The 16,680-nt window shown below is 39.1% G+C and overlaps 1 protein-coding gene across 1 annotated transcript in view; it reads left to right on the top strand.

The window, feature by feature from the left end:
- The window catches only part of LOC143769703 (alpha-2-macroglobulin-like), a 78,726-nt gene extending 62,478 nt beyond the window's left edge, over positions 1–16,248 (top strand). Inside the window, exons 24-36 of the mRNA XM_077258488.1 lie at positions 278–454; positions 4,647–4,728; positions 5,079–5,235; positions 7,406–7,480; positions 8,359–8,521; positions 9,289–9,494; positions 9,912–10,127; positions 12,298–12,425; positions 12,668–12,758; positions 13,607–13,675; positions 15,068–15,170; positions 15,390–15,440; positions 16,117–16,248. Coding sequence (XP_077114603.1) covers positions 278–454; positions 4,647–4,728; positions 5,079–5,235; positions 7,406–7,480; positions 8,359–8,521; positions 9,289–9,494; positions 9,912–10,127; positions 12,298–12,425; positions 12,668–12,758; positions 13,607–13,675; positions 15,068–15,170; positions 15,390–15,433 — 1,511 coding nt within the window. The 3' untranslated portion in view covers positions 15,434–15,440; positions 16,117–16,248. The remainder of the gene's footprint in view (positions 1–277; positions 455–4,646; positions 4,729–5,078; positions 5,236–7,405; positions 7,481–8,358; positions 8,522–9,288; positions 9,495–9,911; positions 10,128–12,297; positions 12,426–12,667; positions 12,759–13,606; positions 13,676–15,067; positions 15,171–15,389; positions 15,441–16,116) is intronic.
- The last annotated feature ends 432 nt before the right edge of the window (positions 16,249–16,680 follow it).

The following is a 16,680-nucleotide window of genomic DNA, read 5'->3' as shown; positions in this document are numbered from 1 at the left end:
TATAAGTGCGTGGGGGCAGAGGAAGCTTTTACAAATTATAGTCGTAGTTGACAGCTGGCATAGATTTTAGTTTGTATCACGTGGACTGCTCAATATGCGCCAAGTGTTTTAGGAAGTGTGTGCCTCTTAACGAATATGGTGCCGCAAACCTGCAAATACCTAGCCCTACTCCTTGGTAAAAAGTGAATACAACAATGTCCCCTCCATATTATGCAAGCCCATTAGTTTTTTATTTTTAAATTTAGATGAAAATAATTCTTCTGTTATTACCCTGCAGGAGATCTGATGGGCACGGCCATGCAGAACCTAGATCGTCTCCTGGCCATGCCATATGGATGTGGAGAACAGAACATGGTTCTCTTTGCTCCCAATATCTTCATCCTGCAATATCTGGAGGAGACTCATCAATTGAACAATGAAATCCAGAGCAAAGCCAAGAAATTCCTGGAGAGCGGTGAGAAATTCTGTTTCTTTTATTCTATTGATTTCTTTCATTTTCCAAAAAAGTGGATCCTTGCACTTAGGGATTATACACCCATAAAAAAGATATATACAGTTATATGAAAAACTTTGGGCACCCCTATTAATCTTAAGCTTAATGTTTGATAAAAATTGGGTTGCAGAATTAACACATGTGGAATTATATACTTAACAAAAAAGTGTGAAACAACTGAAAATATGTCTTATATTCTAGGTTCTTCAAATTAGCCACCTTTTGCTTTGATGACTGCTTTGCACACTCTTGGCATTCTCTTGATGAGCTTCAAGAGGTAGTCACTGGAAATGGTTTTCACTTCACAGGTGTGCCCTGTCATGTTTAATAAGTGGGATTTCTTGCCTTATAAATGGGGTTGGGACCATCAGTTGTGTTGAGCAGAAGTCTGGTGGATACACAGCTGATAGTCCTACTGAATAGACTGTTACAATTTGTGTTATGGCAAGAAAAAAGCAGCTAAGTAAAGAAAAACGAGTGGCCATTATTACTTTAAGAAATAAAGGTCAGTCAGTACGAAAAATTGGGAAAACTTTGAAAGTGTCTCCAAGTGCAGTTGCAAACACCATCAAGCGCTACAAAGAAACTGGCTCACATGAGGACCGACCCAGAAAGGAAGACCAAGAGTCACCTCTGCTTCTGAGGATAAGTTTATCCGAGTCACCAGCCTCAGAAATCGCAGGTTAACAGCAGCTCAGATTAGAGATCAGGTCAATGCCACATAGAGTTCTAGCAGCAGACACATCTCTACAACAACTGTTAAGAGGAGACTTTGTGCAGCAGGCCTTCATGGTAAAGTGGCTGCTAGGAAACCACTGCTAAGGACAGGCAAAAAGCAGAAGAGACTTGTTTGGGCTAAAGAACACAAGGAATGGACATTAGACCAGTGGAAATCTGTGCTTTGGTCTGATAAGTCTAAATTTGAGGTCTTTGGTTCCAACCACCGTGTCTTTGTGCGACGCAGAAAAGGTGAACGGATGGACTCTACACGCCTGGTTCCCACCGTGAAGCATGGAGGAGGAGATGTGATGGTGTGGGGGTGCTTTGCTGGTGACACTGTTGGCGATTTATTCAAAATTGAAGGCATACTGAACCAGCATGTCTACCACAGCATCTTGCAGCGGCATGCTATTCCATCCGGTTTGCGTTTAGTTGGACCATCATTTATTTTTCAACAGGACAATGACCCCAAACATACCTCCAGGCTGTGTAAGGGCTATTTGATCAAGAAGGAGAGTGATGGGGTGCTATGCCAGATGACCTGGCCTTCACAGTCACCAGACCTGAACCCAATCGAGATTGTTTAGGGTGAGCTGGACCACAGAGTGAAGGTAAAACGGCCAACAAGTGCTAAGCATCTCTAGGAACTCCTTCAAGATTGTTGGAAGACCATTTCTGGTGACTTTCAGTTGTTTCACACTTTTTTGTTAAGTATATAATTCCACATGTGTTAATTCATAGTTTTGATGCCTTCAGTATGAATTTACAATTTTCATAGTCATGAAAATACAAAAAAATGTTTAAAAATCTTTAAATGAGAAGGTGTGTCCAAACTTTTGATCTGTACTGTATATATATATATATACAGTCATGGCCGAAAGTGTTGTCATTGTTGCAGAAATGGAGTATTTCTCCCAGAAAATTATTGCAATTACACATGTTTTGTTATACACATGTTTATTTCCTTTGTGTTTATTGGAACACTCTGAAAAAAGGAGAAAAAAAAGGCAAAGTGGACATAATTTAACAAAAAACTATAAAAATGAGCAGGGTAAAGTTGTTGGCACCCTCAACTTAATGTTTGGCTGCAATCAATCACTACCTATAACCATCAACAAGCTTTTTACATCATTCAACCATAATTTTGGACCACTCTTTTATTGCAGACTGCTCCAGGTCTCTCATATTTGAAGGCTCCTTCTCCCAATAACAATTTTAAAATCTCTCTTCAAGTGTTTAGTGGGATTTAGATCCGGATTCATTGCTGGCCACTTCATACTTCTTGAAGTATGTTTGGGGTCATTGTTCTGCTAGAAGACCAATGATCTAAGATGCAAACCCAGCTTTCTGACACTGAGCTCTACATTGCGACCCAAAATTATTTGGTAATCTTCAGATTTCACTATGCCTTGTACACAGTCATGGCACTCAGTGCCAGAAACAGCAATACAGCCCAAAAACATCTTTAAACCTCCACCATATTTGACTACAGGTACTGTGTTCTTTTCTTTGTAGGCCTCATTCGGTTTTCAGTAAACAGTAGAATGATGTGCTTTACCAAAAATCTCTATCTTGGTCTCATCTGTCCACAAGACACTTTCCCAGAAGTATTTTGGCTTACTCACATACGTTTTATTATGTCTTTGTGTCAGCAGTGGGGTCCTCTTGGCCTGGGTCTTCTGCCGTAGAGTCAAATGTCAACGAATAGTTTGCACTAACACTGATGCACCCTGAACCTGCAGGACAGCTTGAATTTCTTTGGAGCTTGATTACGGCTGCTTATCCACCATCCAGACTATCCGACGTTGCAATCTTTCATCAATTTTTCTCTGCCGTCCATGTGCAGGGAGATTAACTACAGTGCCATGGTTTGCAAACTTCTTGATTACGTTGTGCACCATGAACAAAGGAATAGCAAGATCTCTGGAGATCTATTTGTAACCTTGAGTTTGTTGATATTCTACATTTTGGTTCTCAAGTCCTCAGACAGTTCTTTTCTCCTCTTTGTTTTTTCCTTGCTTGGTGTGACATGCACAAAGACACAATTCCGAGATTGAGTCAACATCTCCCCTTTTTATCTGGTTTAAGGTGTGATTTTCATATTGTCCACACCTGTTACTTGCCACAGGTGAGTTTGAATGAGCATCACATGCTTGAAACAAAGTTGTTTACCCACGATTTTGGAAAGGTGCCAACAATTTTGTCCAGCCCTTTTTGGGGGTATTGTGTGACATTATGTCCAGTTTGCCTTTATTTCCTCTATTTCTTTGTGTTATTCCATTACACACAAAGCAAATAAACATGTGTATATCAAATATGTGGAATTATAATATTTTTCTGGGAGAAATACTTAATTTTCTGAAACTATTTCAAGGGTGCCAAAACTTTATATATATATATATATATATATATATATATATATATATATATATATATATATATATATATATATATATATATATATATATATATATATCCATGAACAAGAGAAAGGAAATTGGACCGCACTGACAGCCTATAGGAAGTGTGGTGGGGAACCGCTCACCTGCATAAAGCTGGCCGTCGTCTTCAATCCTGGGTGCCGGACTCCACAGAAAACCAGTGATGAGAATCAATGAAGAGAGAAAAAGGAGCGCACTCACAGGAGGTCCGTTGCAGGTAACTTTTATTGAAACACGTAGTACATCTTCACGGCCGGGGGTGCTGGGGAGGGAGTGTGGCTGTGCGGGACAACAGCTGTTTCGCGCTTGGCTGGCGCTTCAACAGGTCTGTGCACGGACCTGTTGAAGCACCAGCCAAGCGCGAAACAGCTGTTGTCCCGCACAGCCACACTCCCTCCCCAGCACCCCCGGCCGTGAAGATGTACTACGTGTTTCAATAAAAGTTACCTGCAACGGACCTCCTGTGAGTGCGCTCCTTTTTCTCTCTTCATTGATATATATATATATATATATATATATATATATATATCTTGCAAGGATTCACTCTCGCAGTAGGTGAGCACTGGATTCTTCTGTCAAAATAATTTGATATTTACTTCAACAAGTTGCAGTGCACCGAAAAAAAAATCCATAAACACAAATTCACCCTGATATCTGTTATACCGCTGAGCTAGTCCAAGTTCGGTCAAACAAAACAGCTAATTTCCATAGCAACCTATGATACTTGCAGTTTGGTGCACACGGTCTGTGCAGTCTCTTCTCAGAGAGATTCTGGTCTGGTTTGTCTTTCTCGAGTTCCAACACAATCCACTCAGGTCAGCTTTCCCCCAGCAGACTGACTAAAGTGAACACCTAGCCTGGTTATATGCAGAGCTGGAAAGGTGCACTTAATTTGAACACATAGAGCTAGGATTTAACCCTAGCCTACATAGCTTTCTGCAATATATGTGATGTGTAAACTTATATTTAAAAGATTTTCTTGTTTCCTACAGGATATCAGCGACAGCTTACATATAAACGTGATGATGGCTCATATAGCGCTTTTGGAAAGAGTGACAAAGAAGGAAATACATGGTTTGTGGATTTGGGTACATTTTACAGAGCTGGGGTGTTATAATCACGTCACTGCTGACATCAGTGATTTGGCTGCAGCTTTTATATGAATAATGTGCAAGATGTCATCACTACAAGACTGTTACACTATTTTGGGCTGCTGGTCATTATCCGGGACAACCCAGCTTTTTTAATCAGGTCAAATTATAGAAAATAGTGACAAGTGAGAGTAGCTAAAGAATTGGAATTCATAAGGTTATGAGTTGTGCTCGCTCATGCTCTTGATAAAAATTTTTGTAAAAGTAGTTTAGTCATGTTTTATGATTGTATAGAAAATTCATTATTTATATAACCTCATTATATTTCTTCAGGTTGACTGGATTTGTTGTGAAGTCCTTCAGTAAAGCCCGACCCTATATCTTCATAGATGAAAGTCACCTGAACCACTCCTTCTCATGGCTGAAAAGGAACCAGGAAGAGACCGGATGTTTCCGAAGTGTGGGGAGACTCTTCAATAATGCCATGAAGGTGAGCTTAGTACAGGAAAAGGCCGGTCTGACATGGCTGTAAAATACTGTCCCTGCTCAGATCAAAATACATTGACCAAGTCTCCTGGTCTTAGCTAACTATGAGGTATGTCAATGGGTCAGTAGATAAGGTCAGGGAATCTAGCGAGCAAAGACCATGATTAACATATGTGTGAAACCGGCTCTGAAAGAATATTCAAAGGAGTGTCAAGATGACAACTTTTTTAATTCTACCCACTGCTTCAATTTTTTTGTACTTTTGATTTTGTGTCTTTCATTTGTTTTCAATGAGCCACAACCCATAGGACCTTCACAGCCAGAACTCTGAGAATAGATGGACAGAATAGATAGAATAGAAAGAAATCCTGTAGATATATAATTTTATGTGCCCCCACATATTATAAATTTGCACCCTTGCAATGCCTTTCATATGGGTTTATTGTTGAGCTTTTTAGACTTGTTTAGCCTAATAAATAATTAAATTAAAAAAAAACAATGTGGGATCCCCCCTAGTTTAGGAAACCAGCAAAGGTAAAGAATAAAGCTGTCAGCTGATATTATCAGACTGGAAAGGTTTTCAAGCCTTTCCCCACCCCAAAAGTGGTACTGTCTGGCCTATGATCTGCCCATGTCCATCTTTTTAAGCGTGCATAAAAGCGTGGTCGACCACAGTTTTGTGTAATTCTGAAAAGAAGGACATCTCAGAACAGTCAGAGACAAGAGTGCCTCTGCTTCCTCATTATAGTGAATGCATCCCTCTGAGTTTTCATCTGAATCACTTCATTCAGAGATTTAGATGGATACCCCGATATGAGCGCCCAGCGTAGAACGCAGGATATTTGTGATCCAAAACTTTATGTAAAATGTTCCCAATAAAATCAAATCAATCCACAAATAAGGCCCCCACTCAGGTCCGTTATCTGTCAATGGAAATATAGAGGGCTTCCACGTTACTGATAGCAAAGAAAAGCGCTATGGCTCTCAATAAGAAAGAAAAAATAAATATAGTAAAATCTGAGCTCCAAAATCCAGATTCCTTCTCTCTTCTGAGACCAACAGCATGCCTAAAAGCCAAAATAAAAATAAAAAAATTGCCAATTTTTCAAAATTTTCATCAAATTTTTCATAAACGGAGATCATATCAAAATCGTTATCGTTAAACAAAGTTCAATGTGTCTCGAAAAAAGGATCTCAGAATCACTGGAATATGTTGAAGCATTCCAGAGTTATTAGCACACATAGTGACACTGGTAAAATTTAGCCTGGTCATGAAGGTGAAAACAGATTTGGGGGTGAAAGATGCAGCTATCTGCCTCAGAAAGGTGGCCGCCGCCACTGGGAAAACCGTAACTCACCCAGCTCTGCTGCTCTCCTTCAATACCGGGCCGCGGATTCACCTCAAATGTGGACGGGACCCTGCTCACGCCATACCGCTCACCGCGCCACATCATCCCCGCACCTCTGTCGCTGCCACAATGCCGGTAAGCCTGCGTTCCAACTATAAGACGCACCCCCCATTTTCCTCACAATTTTTTTGGGGAAAAAGTGCGTCTTATAGCCGGAAAAATACGGTACTTTTTTGCTTTGTAATACACAATTTTGAACTTGGGATCAGGTGGCCTACCATAAGAAATTCTTTTGAAGTTTTATCCTTCATTTATACAGAACTTTTACTGTTTTTATATTGTCTATATATTTTGAAAGTGTAATCAAATTCACTGGAGCTGCATGGTTCATATCGGCCGCTGAGTCCTCCCAGCATGCTGACGCTTTTCAGCTAGTGCTGTGTACACTTTGATCACTGTCAGCAGTCATCTCGTTACAGGGCAATATAAGGGCAGATAACAATGAAAGGTAATATTTTTATTGGAAGGCTTAAAGCATTGATATTAGATGAGGGTCATATCTCATTTCCCTCCACCCTCCCTGCACAGTTACCTCTGCTCATGAAGTTATAAAGATGTCAATGAATGGTTTTCTTAAAAAAGCTTTTTTTTATTTATGGCTCTGTCGCTGAGGCAGCTCAGGCATGATAACTGGCTCTATAATCATGTAAATAAAAAATAAAATAATAAAATAAATCAAACAGATTAGAAGAAAGGCAATATTTTTTTCTAATAATTATTTACATGAATAAATGAGGTGATCATTATCTAACTTTCTTTTTCCAGGGTGGAGTAGAAGATGATATTTCACTCTCTGCTTATATAACTATTGCCCTTTTGGAGGCTGGTGTATCTCTGCAGGTAAGGTATGAAGTGTTGACATGTAGGATAATTTCCCTTCAAGACAAATATTACTATTATTTTCAGATTACATCTGTCTATGGAAAGGATTTAAAAACATAACTGGTTAATGGTCTTAGTGAGGTCCAAGGAGATGGGTACAGGAGACAAAAACCTTCAAGTGAATGTTGGAACTAAGAGTGTATACTATAGTGTCAGAACATTGGTTTACTTTGGACACCGTAGGGAAAAGATGCCCAGTTCAGGCTTTTGATCATGGATGAAGGAAACCTGAACCCTTTTCACCAGGTGTGCAACATTAGTCATCAATATATCAACATAAAAAAACTGAGTTCCCTAACCTTTGAAGTAGATTTGTGGATGAAAAAGCAATGGCCTCACTTGTCCTAAATAGAGAGCCAATAGTGAAAGATAGAGAAAAAGACCATGGGGGCAATCTTGCCATATATCTCCTCTCCCGCATTCCAGAGGCTTAGGTCCCAGTTTGCCCTCATTATAATCCATTCCAAGTTGTGGACCACAAGAATTTGCTGCAGGCCACGTATTTGAGTCCCTTCTCTATAGGTACCTGCACGTATAATTGTTTGTTATCACCATGTGAAGGGTCCATTTTGCTCCACGGAGTACCAATGGCATAACTTCCAACAATATTTGCTTAGCTAGGATAATCCTGAAGTTTGAGAAACAATCCTGGCAAATTCGGCTATGTCCCAGGCACAAAAGGGGTTGAATTTAAGCAAATTCTGTAGTCCATGAAGCATCATGTCAAACCAGCTATGGTTCCAATTGCAATCATGGTAGAAATGCAGCATGGCTCAGTAGGAGATCTTCTGATCCGATGCGTCATACAGTTTAAAGACTTTTTTTTCCCTTTTCAGGATCCGTTACTAAGAAATGCTCTATCTTGTCTGAGGAAAGTCTCAGTGGATGTCAGCAACGTGTACACCCAGGCTCTGCTGGCCTTCACCTTCTCACTGTCTGGAGAGTTGGAACTCAGAGAAGCTTTGATGGACAAATTGGAGATAAAAGCAGTGCGTGGAGGTGAGCAAATATTAAGGGAACTTGTCAACTAAAGAAGTGCTTTTTACCATACATGTGGTTACTTCCTGATGAAGAAGCACTTTTAACTCCAAAACGCGTCGAATAAACCACTATTCTTTTATCAAATCCTACCTGGATCTACGTCTCAATCTTTTCAACAGCGCAGAATTTTTCCAAAGACATCCTTCTGCATTTTTACCTGCAGACACAGTGGTAATCTGGAGGAAATAGAGTTTTAAACATGTGTGGCTGTCCAACTGGAATATCGCCTGCAGGAAAATAACATTTCATTCGCCCTGCAGTGGGGCAGTGAAGAATCTGCTAACAGTTAGCACTCTCTACAGAGTGACTGCAATGTTATCGCTCTCCCTGTATTTTCCATCCTCTATAACTCGAATCCAGAACAGGAAAAACACTCTGTAGCTGTTGAAAAAACATATTTTTTAATAATGATGAATGGTCAGTGACTTACATGTTGGCCAGTCAGTGATTGGTTACAGAAAAAATACATTTGTGCAAAGTTAATCTGATTTTACAGATGGAGATAAGTTGTATTTGAGGGGCACCACTCCTCTATGTAGAGTATTCAGAATTCAAGTCTGTAGAAAAAATATTTATAGAAATAGGAACTTCTATTAATGATTTAATACAATTTCACAGAATTTTGGTCTAGAACACTGGAGAAACTTTGCAGTGTATTTCCGATTATATACCAAATATAAGACATCTTTATAAAGATTTGGGCAAACTGCTTAACTCCCCTATAGATGGACAACTGTACTGGAAGCGGGACTCTGCTCCTCCTCCTGAAGACTCACGCTGGCATCAAGCTCCCTCAGCAGAGGTCGAGTTGACCTCCTATGTGCTCCTGGCTCATTTGTCTGGTCCAACTCCAGATTTAATTAAATCTTCTCAGATTGTGGACTGGTTGAGCAAACAGCAAAATCCATATGGAGGCTACTCTTCTACACAGGTAAAGTAAGGATCTAAGCAGTGGAGAACTTACTGGTCCAAGTCAACCCAAAGCATATGGTCAAATTTTATTATTTTTAAAGTTATCTGTATCAAGGTGTGTCTCCTTATTAATATAAAGACATTTCTCAATAATAAGAGGCAAAAGTTGGACAGTCTTATAGGAAAAAGACTATTGTGCTGCTCACAAAACCCATAGGGCCTGGTGTGGGTAATTCCATATTTGTATCCTAGCATTTTTTGGATATTCAATTAATTTCCATCAGGGTCTCACCTATTTCTTTAATGCATACTTTTTAGGACAAAATTTGTAGATGGTCCAATGGACTATACCTAATGATTAAGCTCTATGACGTACAAGAAGGTTGTTTTATCATATATTTCCCTTATGTAAATTTACAAATTCTTCCTTTTGTAGGACACGGTGGTGGCTCTTCAGGCTCTGGCCAAGTATGCAGAGAAGACATATTCTGACAAAGGAGATGTGACTGTCGCGGTCAGTTCCAAGTCAGGATTTCTTGAGCAGTTTCATGTGGATAAGAATAACCGGCTCCTACTCCAAAGGGCAACACTGTCCAAAATCCCTGAAGACTATACTGTGACGGGAACAGGGAGTGGTTGTGTTTTTGTCCAGGTAAGGAGAAAAATATCTACCATACTGGTGCTATAGATAGAACTATTGCTGATTTTGTAAATCAGAAGTTGCTTTTGGACTAGTCAGGCTGTGTGGTGCTTATGGGAGGTCCTTAAGGATAATTTAGTGGGAAATGTGGAACTAAGGTTCAGTATACTTTTGCAACCAAGTTCATGCTTCAGGGGGAAATAAATTTAAGGCAACCTCACAGACTAGACTAATGATGATAGTTGAACTAGCTTATGTAGGCAGGATTAGCTAACAGTCTAATGTGTACTGGACCCTCTCGACAATCCCCCAACAGATGATGTCAGAAGACAGAAGGATCCAGCTTAGAGATAAGACTTTGCCAAAAGAGTCTACTTTCTCAAAAGAACACAAGAATGCTTGGCTGAGCATTACTGTACATGGTGCTGTTGAGAGAGAGACATAGTCTGAAATATTATTCAGGCAACAGCTATCTAATATGTATGGGGGCCATCAGAATAATGAGCTGTGACAGAAACTTAAATTTCAGCCTAGATACCAAATCCCAGATTGAACACCTTAAGCTTTAGTGAGGGGTCACTATCCATAACCTAGGCCTGTCTCTTGTGGCTTAGAGGATGAGGGAATAGCTTTCAGAAAAGACTTGCAATAAAAAGGATAGTAGTGCAATCATTTTTCACTTTATTTGAAGAAATAATTTCATAAGATATTGATCAGATAGTAAAAAAGAGGATGGAAGATAAGGTGCCTGCACCACCATTAAATAAATCATAGGATGTAAATTAATGTAAAAAAAAAATAAAATATATATATATATATATATATATATATATATATATATATATGCAATGATAATCCCTATAACAAATTAATAATTTAACAAAACACCTTTCAACATACCTCAAAAACAGGATAGAATAATTAAATAATTAATCTGTATATCAATTCATATCAGAACCCTTCAACCAGAGCTACTGTTAAAGTGCAAAAGGGCCACGACACCAATAACAGCCATGATCAGCCATCACTAATGCGACAATGAACGAACCTCACTGCCCAGTACCCCAACGTGCGTTTCGCATATAGCTTTGTCACAAGTTCTTTCCATGTAAACCCCAGCAGACAGTCTCTGGCTGCTAGTTATTTAGTTCAGCCAGGCCTGATTACAGGTGTGATCCACTGCTCATGTTGTGCTACTTTGTTTATCCTTTTTTATCTTTTACTGTCCTCAACTTGGATTTTGACTTTCCGATTTCTCACCAAATTCGGACCTCTTGATATTGAAGGCCTTCCAAATTTTTGCGGCTGATTTCACATAATTGTGGAAAAAAAACTGCTATAGAATTTTACAAAATGCCTGGACCCTTACTGCATTTTTGTTTTTGCTAATGCCAATTTCAGTGGACAACTACAATATTGCAAAGTCCACAACCACACTAAATGCATCTAATAGTTGGAAGTCCATAGAGCAGATACCTCACTCAGCTCCATACGGTTTTAAAGGGAATCTATCAGCAGATTGTTCCAATTTAATCTGAGAGCAGCATAATGTAGGAGCAGAGATCCTGATTCCAGTAATGTGTCACTTACTTAGTTGCATGTTGTAGTTGAAAAAAAAATCGCACTTTTATTCAGTAGGAAATTATTACTCTAGTTGTCTAGGACTAGTTGTCTCGTGCCATGTAGTCCTCATGCTCTATATAACCTCGCCCTATCACTGATTAGCAGCTTTCTGTCAATATACAGTGTATGCAAAAAGCTGCCAATCAGTGATGTGGATGGGGTTATACACAGCTCAGCATTCAGAGCACTGCTAAATCTGCAGCAGCAAACACTGATGCTATCAAGTCTGTAGCAAGTCAACCAGTAAGTGATGATCTCCTACATCATGCTGCTTTCATATTACATGGCAAAAACCAGGTGACAGATTCCCTTTGCAGGTAAGATGACAAAACATGGAAAGGTACATGTCTCTCCAATTCCCACTAAGTAAAGAACCATCATTATAGTATATGTAGTATATACTGTGTCCTATTCATTGTAGCATAATATTAAAAAGTGTGATATGGTGGCTAAAAGTATCTGTTCAAATGCACAAAAGTAGCATTTTTATATGTCATATTAAGGTACCATAAACCTATTCTCTTTTTTATTTGGAGATTTCTTGTCTCTTCACTCACAGGCCGTATTGAGATTCAATATTCCTCCTCCAAAAACAGCGGCCATCTTCTCATTTAGTGTTTCACCATATCCTGGAAGAAGATGTCTATCAGATCCCGTGACAACATTTCAAATTCGCATCACTGTCAGGTGAGTAATTTTTATTTTTTCATTCTTTTTTTTGTTATTTTAAATTTGCTTCCTCTTTCACACCTACTGTATATGGTAACTATTATTTGTAACCAATGAGCTAATCGATAAAAACCCGTAATGATCCAAACTGACAAAAAATTATCTTTCAATATTACATTGAACAATATGGAATGGAACAAAAAATGAATCTATGAATATTTATATGTCCTTTCTTGGTTTTTTTTTCATTATTCTTTCAGTTATACCGGTAGACGGGAGAAATCTAACATGGCCGTCATTGAAGTCAAGATGTTGTCTGGATACATTCCAATAAAGAGCACGATAAAGCAAGTGAGTCACGGGGTTAGGCATCACTTTAGAAACAAAAATTGGTTGCTAGAGTGAAATTGGACTCTTTTCTTTGTGAAAATGTCTTTGGCCTAATACCGAGAAGTAGGGTATTTGAAAAGTAGCCAATAAAACAAAAGGCCAGCGTCTCTGATACAATCTTGACAGCTTTATTACACTTTCATTAAAATCAAGTCTCAAACAGGACAGTGTTCTGGTGCTGACGCGTTTCGACTTGAACTGTCTTAATCGTAACATATTTGATTTGATTTGGTTTGCATGCACCTGCACCCCGGTTGCATGACATCCCGATTTATGCTACAAATTGCAGTATGCTGTAATTTTTTTTCTCATACCAAATCGGCATGTCTGATAAAACATCAGGTAGCACTCTTCCGATGTATACACTGGTGTGAGTGAGCCCTTACAGTACAGTAACTTAGAACCGTCAGAGACTAAAGTACATTTCTTGCAAAATTTACGCTACTACAATTTCTGGAATCTAACAGGTGGGCTTAGCCATAACTGGTCTCTCCTATACGCTGCTTGTTTTGGCAAAGCTGACCAAAATTGTTGTGAAGCACCAAACGTTGCAAAATTTTTAGCACAAATTCTGACAAAATGTTCAACATTTGAAGGCGTTTTACCCGGGGAAACTGGCAAAATATCTTCATGAATCAAGGCCAAAGAGTTCTCTTAAAGTGTGTTTCTAGGAGAACAAGTAGAGTAGTAACATATGTGCTGAAATAATGCAAAACACCAATATTAAATATCAATATCTCTTTATTCGAAGTTTGGAATTTGTCCATTACAAATTTACAATCCCCGTTGTGACCATTTTTTATTCACAGCTGGAGAAAAACAAGTTAATCCAGAGAAGTGAGATCCAGACTGACTTGGTGACTTTGTACCTGGACCAGGTCTGAATCAGTCATTGTTGTTACTTTTGTTTTCCTATTGTGTTTTCTTCCAATAACATCCGAGTTCCCTCTATGATAACTAGGTAAAGAAGATCGAATCAGCCAAAATCTGAATTTGTCAAATCATGCAGATTTTAAAGGAAATTCTATTCCTACAAAGTTATTCCCAACGAATTTCATGTTCCTTATTATATTCTGGGATCTCTCCAGAGCCCAAAGCATAATAAATGTATGAAGTGAAAAAAATGAAAAGGAACCGTCACATGAAAAAATGCTATTAACTTGCAGATATGGGGTTAATCTGTGGGTTAATATTGTTCTTAACGTGAGTGGCATCTGCAGTTAGAGCCTCACTGCAGGGAGGTAATTGACTTTATTCCTCTCGACAGCATTCGGTGTTCAGTCACGGGGGTGGCGCCGGCATGATTTCAGTAATTGCTCTGTGTAGAGAGAGTGGTGGCTGTAACCACACCTCGTCACTGACTGACAGCCGGCTCCAATGAGGAGCTGTATTTAGTTAGTGCCAGGCGGGTGGTTACAGCCACCTCTCTTTTTACACAGAGCGGTGACTGAAACTGTGCCGGTTCTGACCCTGTGACTGAATGCCGAAAGCTGCAAGGAGGAATAAAGTTAATGTCCTCCCAGCAGCGTGGCTCTAAGTATGGGCACCAGGCAGGTTCAGGATGCTATTAACCTCCAGATTATCTCCATATCTGAAGGTTAATACTGTTTTTTTAACAAGACAGATTCCCTGCTACTAGATTGGAGGTCATTGAGGACTTGACAGGTTCCCTTTAATTCTCACCTAAACGCTCACCTGTCATGCCATCTCTCTACTCTGTTGTTCGCTCCTCAGCACCTCTTCTCTTCCATATCTTCCTCTGCATGCATTCTCTAAAGAAATCTTCATTCTAGGTCATGGCTTCTATCACCACTAGACAAACAGACATAATTGCGCATCTACAGACATGTTGTGTCGTAAGTAACCTCATAACATTACGATGTGCGTTGCTCGAGTGACGGCATAGCAAGGAGTGACACCCGAAGCCTAGTCAAGGTGGAAGTCCCAATCTTGAGTGAACATTATCGAAGAGAATATAGGTGACAGGGAAAGAGGAAAAGAGGCACCGGAAAACCAGACAGTGGGCTGTAGACCAACGCTGACTGGCATTTTGCTCTCTCAAACCTAAAAAATCCATATTCTGGAGAATAAAGATTTTTGTAAAATTTGAGGAGCATTAAATTCCACTCAAATAAGTTTTCTTATCTCTATAACTTGCTACAAATAATAGTGCATTTTCAGGTAACCTGGGTATCGGCATTTATGAGTTATTTGCTGAAGGCTCAAAGATCCCCTGAGGTACTACTTACGGGAATATTCTCTCACTATAGGTTGGTCGCAAACCAGTAAGACTCTCTTTCACGGTGGAACAGGACATTGCGGTGAAAGGCCTAAAACCAGCTACAGCAAAAGTCTACGATTACTATGAGACCGGTACATCGCTTCATTTATCTAGATATCAGACTGTAGCTATTGCTATACAATTGTTATATATTTGTGCTGTGTTAGACACCTATATAGGGGTTCTTGCTTTCTTCTAGATCATCAGTCTTAATTGGACATGTGTCATTTTTTAAAGCTTTTTAAATGATTAAGATTTTTAAATGCTAACACTACAATATGAAGTTTATTGCTGTTTTTTTTATCTCCTAGATGAACATGCCATCGTAGATTACAAACACCCTTGTAGACAGTGAATCAGTGGTGAGTTTTGGTCTGTGTCATAGATTATGTTGAGATCAGCCAATACGTTTATGTGTATAAGGGTAGGTAAAATTCCTGTCTAGCAGATGTCAGATACCAATTTAAAGGGGTTGGCTATTACTCGGACAACCCTGTCTCAATCAGCATGTTTGCACTGGTAAAATAACACTTATACTCACCCCCGATGTTGGCACCATTCCAGTGGTGTCGGAACTCGCTCTCTCAGGGCCTGCATGAGGTTATCACGCGAGCCCTGCATCCAACTCTCCTCACCTTCAGACATACCAGGCACTAAGAGGAAGTAAGTGGCCAGACACAGCTCTGACTTACTTTCGATGTCTGATTCATCCGAAGATGGGCAGAGTGAGAGTGTCTTGTACAGGAAGGGTGGAAAATGGCAAAGACATGAACTGGTTAAAGAGTCTTTTAAATTGTAAGATGGTAAGATAAAGGGGATAGAGAGAATGCTCTAAATATCCTCTCATAAAGGTTCACAACAATGTTAATCTTCAAAGATATTTTCTGCATTAAGACTTTAAAAAGGAATTTCAACCAATGTAAAGAATCAGGGGTGTCAGAAAAACTAAATCAGGGGACGGTGATGCAATTATACCTTGTAGTGTGCTACCTTTCTATATACTGTATAATCAACCTTCTGTTATTTGTTTGACTACAGATAAGTCTTGGAAATCAAGATGAGACTTGGCTGTCCTGTATACTGCATCAGTATCTACAAACAAGTACTGGAAACCAATAGTCTGATAATAAAAATGTAATAATAACAATAAAAAGAGAAATAGAATGACAACATGTCTCTTATTTTGAGTTATCAGCTTACTTGCTGTCATCTAATTGACTGACCAGTATTACCTCTTAGGGGCAATTGCAGTAATCTGTGGCATTAAACGACTGACGATTTCTAAATACCCACCTTGTTTTCGCCTTCCTCACCATACCACGTTTTTCATTTCTGACCAGTGTCACTTTATAAGACAATACCTCTGGAACACTTCAATATATTCTAGTGATTCTGAGACTGTTTTTCCAAGATATGCAGTACTTCATAATAGTGGTAAATTTAGGTCAAGATTCTTTGTGTTTATTTGTGAAAATATTGACAATTTTACAAAATTTTTAGCAATTTTCAAACTTTGAATTTTTATTACCTTAAACCAGAGAGTTATAGCACGCAAAAAAGATAAATAAATAACATTAACCACATCAGCATCAATTTTGAAAC

The sequence above is a fragment of the Ranitomeya variabilis genome, chromosome 4 (assembly GCF_051348905.1).
Source record: "Ranitomeya variabilis isolate aRanVar5 chromosome 4, aRanVar5.hap1, whole genome shotgun sequence".
In the NCBI taxonomy this organism is placed as follows: domain Eukaryota; kingdom Metazoa; phylum Chordata; class Amphibia; order Anura; family Dendrobatidae; genus Ranitomeya; species Ranitomeya variabilis.
The sequence above is the reverse complement of the archived record's forward strand: the minus strand, read 5'-3'. Positions and strand labels throughout refer to the sequence as shown.